At 36.3% G+C, this 10456-nt stretch overlaps 2 protein-coding genes across 2 annotated transcripts in view; both read right to left on the bottom strand.

Annotated features, from left to right (window-relative positions):
• On the bottom strand, positions 1-1197 carry LOC138315489 (uncharacterized). The gene has a single exon (XM_069256584.1). It carries the CDS (start codon positions 1177-1179, stop codon positions 1-3), a length of 1179 nt encoding a protein of 392 aa, XP_069112685.1. The 5' UTR covers positions 1180-1197.
• Positions 1198-1642: 445 nt separating this feature from the next.
• Positions 1643-10456, bottom strand: part of LOC138319200 (uncharacterized) — a 39130-nt gene continuing 30316 nt past the window's right edge. Inside the window, 6 exon segments of the mRNA XM_069262183.1 lie at positions 1643-4925; positions 5345-5562; positions 6058-6191; positions 6194-6214; positions 6217-6576; positions 7366-8130. Of these exon segments, the coding sequence (XP_069118284.1) occupies positions 4835-4925; positions 5345-5562; positions 6058-6191; positions 6194-6214; positions 6217-6576; positions 7366-8130 (1589 nt within the window). The 3' untranslated portion in view covers positions 1643-4834.

The following is a 10456-nucleotide window of genomic DNA, read 5'->3' as shown; positions in this document are numbered from 1 at the left end:
TTACAGTTTACCTGAACTGATAGCAGGGATTGCTATAGACTTATATCTTTGGAAGTCTGCCTCCTCTAAACTGTTCTTGACAGCTTCTTTAAGGTCACACAGACAATCACGCTTCTGGTCCTGACTATAGTCATACCATCTCGGCCCTACAGCATGGATAACTCCCTTATACTTCAGGTTACCAGCAGACGTGGTACACACCTCCCCAACCCTCAGTGGTCCATGACTGTAAATGTAGTCTCTACTCTCCTTGTCAAACTCATAACCAGCAGCGTCTGATATCACACGAGCCACTCCGCCTCCATGTTGTAAATCCCCATTAGCAGCATTTACGATACAATCCACATCAAGATGGAGGATACTCCCCGAGTAAACCTTAACTAAGAGTCCTTCTGCTGTAGTGAAGTCTGTAGGAGTAACACTTCCATAACCAAAGGTTGGCTGTGGAGGTTGCCATGACGCTCGACTCCCGTGATAAGACTGGCTGAATTTCTTTGTCTCTGTTAGAGTTCTCTCCCCTTGTTGAGGCGTGGTATTGTCGAACCTTCTGTTTCTCCGTGTTTCGGTCTGTTTTATCCTACCAATCCCCAGTAAGATTTTATGTTTAGCTGTCTGTAACTGACTGTAGTTTTGTGCCATTACATGGACAACACTGTGTTCATCTTCTTTAAGTAGATAGCAGTAGACACCCTCCACATCTTTATGGATCTGATCAATGGTTCCTCTGATCTTTGGTTTCTCAGCAGTGGTGAATGAAACATCATCCTTGTTCATTACTTCTAAGTGCTTTAATTTACTTTCAATGGAAGTTTCTAAATTATCCTTTTCATCCTTATCCTTGCAGTTTATCTGTAGCATGCCATCATGGTAACCAAAAGAATGTTGCTGCATTAGCCTGTCACCTCTACAGAAGAACTGAATAGCAAGGAAAGTTTCTTCAGACATTCCAATATTGATATCTGACACATGTTCAAAGTCATCACTGGAACGCTTGAAATGTTCTTTTTGGTCATTAACTTCCATTTCCCTCGCTGAAGCGGAGTTAACTTTGCCATTCAGTGTGCTTTCAATGTTCTTTAGACAGTCAAGATCTTTGCATCTTATTTGACCATTTTTATCAAGTTCTTGCATTTTCAGTAGGTCCTCTCTCTGAATGACATCCCTCAACCCTTGATTCATTGATGCTTCTACACCATCAAAGATCTGAAACAAGACATAGACAATGAGTATTATTAAGATCTATTGCATAATTTGGTTTGGTTTATTTTTATATACGTTCTGATAACATAGCCAGGGTCATGTGGAGGGCGGCCTCACGTGTAGGTGACGGGGTGTGTGTGGCCCTAGTCAATCTTGGGTTTTACCTCGATCTAATTGCTATAGATTTTATTTTATGTTTTTCATTGAAGAGTAGAGGTAATGGATATTATTGATATAAAGGTGTTCTGCATAACGGCTTAGATTGTCATGGTCTTGATCAAGATATTTAAAAGTTTATTTTACAATGTGATATTTTAATATCACTCTTATTACACATGCGATACATATCCATGCATCAAAAGAACAAGACATTGCACAAAGTGATATTGGTACTAAGATCTTGATGCCAACCAAAGAATAGTCTATGTCTGACAATATCAATATCATACTGCAATCACATGTATATGTAGGAGGGGTAACAAAAGCAGGTAAAATTACAGCACTGTGTAATCATTCCTGCCTATTTACAAAATATCTCTGTAATACTGGGCTTTCTCATGACATAAATAACCCCTTTCTTTATTTCATGTGGGTAGGTTCCGATTTTGACGTCATGTGTTGCAGACAAAACAACGTACATTTCAATTACAAAATAATGACTTCGTAATGGATACCTACGATACAAGGTCGGATAACTGAAATGTAAATATACAAGATATGACTCTTTCATGTGTGGATATGAAGAACAGGGATATTCTATCCACGGGTCACAAACAAATGTTATAAAATCCGAGTCTTGCCGAAGGTTTTTACATTATTTTTTATCCTAAGGGTAGACTATCCCATTCCTATATATTCACATATGAAAGAGGGTTTTTCTCTCATACCTCAACGTTTTATTACAATTTCACAATTACATGTATGATTTTCCACCATTTTGAAATAAGTTGGAAGGAAACCGCAACTGCAAGTCGATTCTCATACTTTGCGTGAAATTTTTAATGCAATTTTGTTTGTTTGCAATCATTAGCGTAAAGCCAGTCTAACTTCTGAAAATTACAATCCACAGACTAAAACGAGGTTGAATTGCATGGGTAGCCATGTAATACAGCCTCAGACGACATCAATATATTGCATCGGATAAACCAACACTACATCCTTAGGTATGACAGAAAACCTTTTACATAAGATCAGGTACAAAGGTAATCTGGTGATCTAGTGATAGTTTAGGAAGATTAACTAATTTACCTATCTGTATCAGGTTATATGACAACGCATCATATGTTTGATCAAGTGATCATAAAGTTACCTATTAACAGGAAAATCTTACGTGCCCTAATATGGCCCAACACAACGTAATACAATAATGAAATAGTATCTAACAATTTACAAGTCTGTCTAACTTTCACAGTGGCTAATGTAAACAATAAACCATTAGGCAAGTTAATATAAACATATTTATGGTTTTTAAAATCATGATAAAATGTATCAGACGAAAACATAGAACATGTCAAACGCACATGTTAAGACGAATGATGAAATACAATGAGGTGTAAAGTTGCTGTTATCTGGCAGATTACACAACATGATCAGAGGACATGGCAGTAGAAATTAACAATGTGTAATTTTGTACTTACACCTCTATCCATTATAGGTTCTCATTTAGAAGTAGAATTCACTGATATTGAGAACGTAAAAGGAATATGATGGACATTTCTGTTTTGAACATCTGAAGTACGTTACAGATAATACTCGAAATTTACGTTGTCCGACGCTATTACTTTTTTTTTTTATTTCTGTGCTTTGAACAATAGGTTCAATTACATTTAGTTTCGCAGGCGTGTCTTGTTTAAAATGCATCTTGACAGAAATAGACTATAATCCTTGACACAAAATTCTGCTTATATAAAGTGGGAAAATGGAATATAGCCATTATGAAAATGAGTTTTATTCCATTGGGCGCCAAAAATGAGAACATTATTAAAAAATTAAGGGTATTATCAAATAAGGGTAAACGATAAAACTAAATCACATCATAAAGTGTATACAATAGTGATTAGTACTGACATGGAAATTAAAGCAGCAATAAAAACTTGCCATTCGACATCGAAATGATCTCACCCTATGCTATTTTATAATAATAATATCTAATTTCATTCACGATTCTTTATTAATATGTAACTGAGCTATCTGCCTCTTTGACACGTGTTTCTGAATGCAATATTACGTTCCTTTGAAAACAATGACCTAAACAATATCTACCTATGCAAGGTACATGTATCAGCATTTAGCGAGTTTGGTTTGGTTATTTTAACGTCCTATTAACAGTCACGTTCATTTAAGTACGTGCCAGGTTTATTTGTGAAGGAAAGCCGGAGTAGCAAGTACAACGACATACACATACAAATGACAAACTAAATTTCAACACAAAACCAACTGCTAAAGTATTACTTAATGTAAATTTCAATATCTGGTATAAATGGTATTTATTTCAGAAAATGATATATATTTGTATGTATAAATGGAGAAATGAGTGCAGCCATGTTCAAAGCATCCAACTTAAGCAATCGCACAAATACCAATCTAATGATGAACGATAGTTCGTAATTACGTAAATATAGTAATTTTCGCAACATTTGTATGATAGCGAACATTTCAAGTGCGAAATAATAATGATTAGATTATAATGGATTCTCTTATAGTCCTATGGCGAACATTTTAATAATTAAATCTTAATTTTCTCAAAGTGAATTCTAAATCTCAAAAACAGAATACAGAATAAATACATTCGGGCAAATTTTCAATATTATAGGATATGGATAGTGTTTTTACAGACGCATTGCAACAAGCTAAGGAGTACATCAAACGTTAATAGCACTAGGAACGCAATATTTTGGTACGAGAAAAAGAATGGATCACTTCTCTTTATAATGAACATTAATTTAAGCGAAATTTGGAAACACAAATAACGTAGTTCCAATATATTTGTTATTAAGAAAACGTTCCGTGAAAGTTACAAATGCACTTATTTAGAAAATATTATCATTCTCTCGAAATAAGCGGATCATAACGGCACGTTCGTGAAATGGTAAAACTACCGCAAACAATTAAATTAAAACTCTCGTTCATGAAATGGTAACACTGTCGCAAACGATTAAATTAAATTTCTAAGGAAACTGAAATTTTGCGATCCTCTTATTCGTGAACATTTCATTATGAATGTTTCATAATTTCACGGATTGATATTATTTCACGCAAAATGACGAAAATATATTTGCCCTAAAATAACCGCTATATTATTATCATTGCATGCATTATGATAAGCTCAACGATCTGTAAAATCTCGTTACTGTTACTCTAAAACCTCGTCACCTTACAAAACATCACAATATGAATTTTTATCATTTTGTATGTTATATGTGCTTTCCTCATTGCAGTTTTCTTGGTACAGTAAAATACGTGTATAACGAACACCCTTAAATCAAATTTATGTTATAAAGCTTTGTCTTTCAAGTCAATGTTACTGCATTATATCTGTAACACATGTATGTATATAACAAACTGTGCTCATAACTGTAGCGTTATAACTGTGTTTTACTTTACTATAGATATTGCTCGTGTTCAGAAGTCAGACTCATGGATCCTTGAGTGACTCCTCAGTAACTCCCTTGGCCTTCAACTCGTCTAGTACTCTATCTAAGTAGGTATCATCTGGATAGCCAAACCTGAAATCATAATTATAATTGATAATTCAAGTGCAGAATAAGAGCGAAACACAGATTTTACTTAATATAAGTCATCAATTCCTCTGCCTCCATATGAAGTCATCATGGACATAATATGATTCAGATATTGGCTTCACAGTATATCACTACCCATTTCGTCATAAAACACATTTTGTCTAACAAGTTGTGAAAATGCTGCGACAACAATGTTCTGCACTCACTTGTTTTATTGTTCATTACGTAGTACTATTCTGATGTAGAACCTATGTGTATTTCATGGTTACCCTTACAGATGTGAGATTGGTGTTGTTCCAGATCAGATTTGAGTATGTTTCCATAGTAATAGAAACAAAATTAAAAATGGAAGGTACAGAAAGTTTGTTTCTGTACAATTAATGAAGAAGTCAAAGAAAACTCACGCCTGTGGACCACCATCAACTCTTGTTTTGTGATGGATATCATTCCAGGTCACGACCCCATCATAGCCAGTTGTCCTTGACCTTCCAATTGTAAAGACCAACTTTCTGTTGAAGGCTATGTTAAGAAGTTTGGATACTAGCCGACCTTTGTTGTTGTCTGGGAGATAGGCAGTTCTGGATATACCCTGATAATATTTACCAGGGGTTGGGTGCTCAGGCTTGAAGTACAAAAAATGTATTTAGACAGGTGTAATGTTTTTAAAGAGAGCAATAAGTTTACATGCATAGCCAAAACTATTTTGTAGAAATAAGTTTGTTACCTGTTTCTATTGCCAGGAAGTACATCTCAGTATAACAAACTCATTAGTTTTTATATATTTTCTGAATAAATAAAAGGTACAGCAATAATATTCAATATAATACTTCAATCTAAATGCCCTTAAATTGAGTTAATTTCTTTTCACCAGACTACTATAAACTTGCTGACTGGATAATTTACTTGCTGAAGACCTTTAAGTGCATAATTTTCTCTGTGTCTAATAGCATATCAAACACTGATTACTATCTACATCAATTGATCTCTTATTTACATAATACTAAATTGAATGAGAAATTTATTATAAGATATCGGTTATTGATATTCAATCTGACATTGCTAAAAGTTCTTCAAATGTATCAATGGATATCTTCAAACGTTTCAAAGATATATTTACCCCCTGTTTCCCAGAAGGAAAGGTATAAGTGATACTGATGATACCGTATCCAGGGTAACCAGGTAGGCCGTAACGTCCATGCGATGACTTTATAGTTTTGATGTCTATGGTCCCCGTTGGCTGGTCCCCCGTGATTTCCCATGGACAGCCCCACATGGGGACAGACAGGTTTGTACTTAAACTGCTGATCAATACAAATCTCTACAGAATACATGACCACATTGACAGTCTCTTTGGGGTCAGTTATAGTGTCCATACAGATACAACAGTCCTCAGTGACCTTTGACCCTTGGTCTTGGCATATTTGTGTTTCCTTCTGACCTCCTCTGTCATCTTTTGTTTCTTTCTTTTCACTGAAGGTCTTTTCAAACATACCCTTCAAATGAAGTATGACTGCAGCATCATCATTACAAATATAGAAAGCTTTCTTTATTGGAGTTTTCTCTGCAAAGTCTTTAAAAATCCTAGCTATCATTTTGCTGATGCTGATGATTGGGGCAGGATGATCTGCAACTGTACCTATAATAAAGCGATACTTAGCAGTCAATATGTAATGTACTACTCAAAAGGACACGGTACTTATTCTCTGTATGAATTCTTCACTGATTTTTTTCTGATTTTTATCTGTCATAAGACAAACAAATAAAGTCGTTCATATCAATATTTATCAATGCATCTATTTCAGCCGTGTCCAGTTGGAAGTTTCCTTCAACCGGTAGAACTTGAGTTCAAAGTTCAAAATGTATTTTCAAGATGGCGGCTGTGGTGGCCATCTTGGATTTCGGATAGACCCGAAAATTAACAACACATTGTCGGATCATGTCAGGATCATTTCATGCAAGTTTCAGCCAGATCGAACCGGTAGAACTTGAGAAGAAGTTCAAAATGTGTTTTCAAAATGGCAGCTATGGGGGCCATCTTGGATTTCAGATCGACCTGAAAAATAACAACACTTTGACGGGGCGATGTCAGGATCATTTCATGCAAGTTTCAGCCAAATCGCACCGGTAAAAGTTGAGATGTTCAAAATGTATTTTCAAGATGGCGGCTATGGCGGCATTCTTGGATTTAAGATCGACCTGAAAAATAACAACACTTTGTCGGGACCATGTCAGGATCATTTCATGCAAGTTTCAGTCAAATCGTACTGCTAGAACTGGAGAAGAAGTTCAAAATGTGAAAAGTTTACGCACGCACGGCGGACGACGACGGAAGAAACATGATGACTATAGGTCGTCCTGACCCTTCGGGTCAGATGACCTAAAAATGGTACCATAAAATATCTCTCCTTATCTTAGTACCACTTACCTATTCCAAGTATGGGTAAGGCTATGGATGCTACATCTAGACGTTTCCTATCAACCAAAGAGAGGACATTTTTGTAAGATTTCTCAAGATCTATCCAGTATGTACTCTGGTCAGCAATAGCGGCAGCATCCCATTCAGGTGCAACAACATGAAGTACATATTTAAACTGTGATCTGCCTGCTAAAGTGTCTACTGCTTCTGTCAGTTTAGGTTTTCTACGGGTAAGAGTTAACTCATATCGCTCATTTTCCACATAATCAATTCCAGCAACACGAGCGATTTCCCTGGCAATCCTTCCAGTACTGTCACACTGGATATTCTCAGGACTTACAATGGCATCAGCTTTAATATCCACAATATTTCCAAAGACAACACGAACAGTTAAATTATTTCCAATCTCAAAACTCTGACCACTAGGTGTGGGATGACGCTGGCTCATTGATGGATCTGTTGGAGATAGGTTTGCAGGGTCTACAGATGATCCAGTTTTATCTAACGGTAAACTGTTAGATCTTTCGAGTTTGTGTATGGTCGTCACAGGAGAAGTAGCAGATGGTGAGGGATTTGGTATATCATTATTGCCAGCTCTTTGAGCATCCATGAAACATTTGGTGAAGGTTGTCTGTATCAGCTGACACATCTGAGTGTCTTTGTCGATGAAGTGGACTTCTGTCAAGGTCGAATGACTCCTTCTCGTGCGACTGTACTCCTCTACAGCTCGGTAGTACTCCTGAGTACAGGATTCCTTTGGTACACCAAATATACCTGTTTGAAAAGGGATAACAAAAGTGATGCTTCCATACTCAAATTTACCAAATTGATTAATTAACACTTACTTATCAGCAGAGAGATCATGAAACTGAACAAAGCCAATCTAGCGCTATACTCGTCTTTTTAGGGTTAGAACTGATATTTATGTCAACTAATATAAGAGTTCTCCTTTGCTACAAGGAAAGCAATCCTGCCTTTTTATGACTATAGCGAGTCATTGGCTCTCTATTTCGGGTCAGAATCAGCACTGATGTAAAGTATCTTCCTCTAGTAAAAACAATGCTTTGAACAAATGTTGTTAAAATCTATGAAATACTTTATGACATCTAGTAGCAACTGTTCTGTTATATGGTTTGCTCCTGTAGTCACAATCTATATATTACCTAAGAATGTTTCTGATCAAACCTGATTTACTGTCTTACACCTAATGGACATTCCAAGATAGCAGACAAAAATGTTTTAAGAATGCAGATCAAAGTCTTCGCTATGGTTTCATGTATTAAGACAAAAATGCTGACGATAACATATAACTTTTCTCCATTCCTAGGATTGTTTTTATTTGACAGTAACAAACGCTGGCATATTCGTCTCAATAAGAGGCGATCTGTGCTAAAGAACTCGAAGCGAAAGACACCATCATTTTGCTCTTCTTTTGAGATATGTGAACATCGTTTAGCAAAGGTCTTTAACATGAATGTCGCGATCAGAAAACGTACGTAATCGTACGTAATGCATCGTCACCATTGGAATGGATATAAAGAGAACACTCTATTAGAATGGAAATGATAAGATCTGAGGCAAAATCCCGTAAATGACCTTATCATTTATCTGGATAATTAGTAATTATGACAAAAAGTCGTATCTTATAACCGACACATATCTGGCTTAGAATTTGATATACATTATACATAATATACACAATAATCATTCATAATGTTCAGAGAAGAGCTCTGGTCAATTTGAATCCTCGTTACATATAACCGATATCCATTCATAACTTTCAGAGAAGTCTTTTATAGCAATATGACCAAATCGACCCATTTTGAGCACGTCCCCTTGGTCCATGGAGTTCAGTCAAACAATTTGTACAATTTTGAAACCTCACCCCAAAAGAATGCTGCCAGCCAAATCTGGTCAATTTTGTGAAATGTTGACGAACGGACGCGGTACCAACCTTGATGCTAACTTTAAGAGCTCAACGAGGACAGAACAACCAATCATCATATGACCCTCTTTAGACCCAGCAGACGGTCAAGGAAGGAATTATACAATACGATACGATGACAAGAGGCCCATGGGCCTTAACGGTCCCCTGAGTTCGATACATGTAGAATAAAACAAAGACATACAAACACTATATACTGGCCCTTGAAGTCGGTCAGTGATTTTATAGATTTGACTTTTTAATCTATGAAGAGTATTTGCTTCCATCAAACCTGAGAACTCAGAAGATTTTTTGAAATTTTAGTCATTTTGACCCTATTTGACCCCGCCCCTCTGGTCCCCCTGGGGTTCGGCAAGGACCGATATGGATGTTAAAACGCTATATCTCAGGCTAATAATTCTAATCAAGTTTGACTCATTTCCTATAAAAATTGAGCAAATAATGATCATATATGTGTTTTTCCTATATAAATTAAAGTAATTTGACCCCCTCCCCAGGGGAAAACGTGAGAGTATTTGATTCAACTACATCTGTGAATGGAGAAGAAGATTTTTGAAATTTGTAGTCAATTTTACTCCTTTTGGTCCCAGTAGGAGTCCCTTGCAGTGTCTCAAAATGAGATAAAAATTCCGCTGAGGATCAAATTGCCAAACCCTAGTCTGCCCAGACCAACCCTCCAAATTAAGCCAGACAAAAAAGAGGATTGGAACCTACCCCTGATCTGTCATTGACGGAAGGTACAATTGCAATGTAGCTGTGCGATAGTCAGCAAGAGAACAAGGGACAAAATTGTGCAGTTGCCTTGACTGAATAACGAATCTCAACCACCAACTACAAGTACTTTAGAACCAAGGCCTGTCTCAGTTACAGTGATGCTATCAGAAAAAAGGAGCAATAATGGTTTTGTATCTTCTGTAGAACCCTGCTCATAATGTTAAACAAAAGGAATGTCAAAAGATGGCGATGTTCACATGATGTGTTTTGCTTCAATTTTGTTTTGCACAAATCGTCTGTCACTGACACGAAAATGCAAGCATTTGTTACTGTCAAATCGAAACAATCCTAGGCTAGAGAAAAGTTGATTAAACGCAAAGGGTCATTATCAGCATTTGTTTATAAATACTCAAAACATAGTTAAATGTTTTTCCTACAAAA

Source organism: Argopecten irradians, chromosome 1 (assembly GCF_041381155.1).
Source record: "Argopecten irradians isolate NY chromosome 1, Ai_NY, whole genome shotgun sequence".
NCBI classification, from domain to species: Eukaryota; Metazoa; Mollusca; class Bivalvia; order Pectinida; family Pectinidae; genus Argopecten; species Argopecten irradians.
This window is presented reverse-complemented; position numbering and strand designations above follow the sequence as displayed.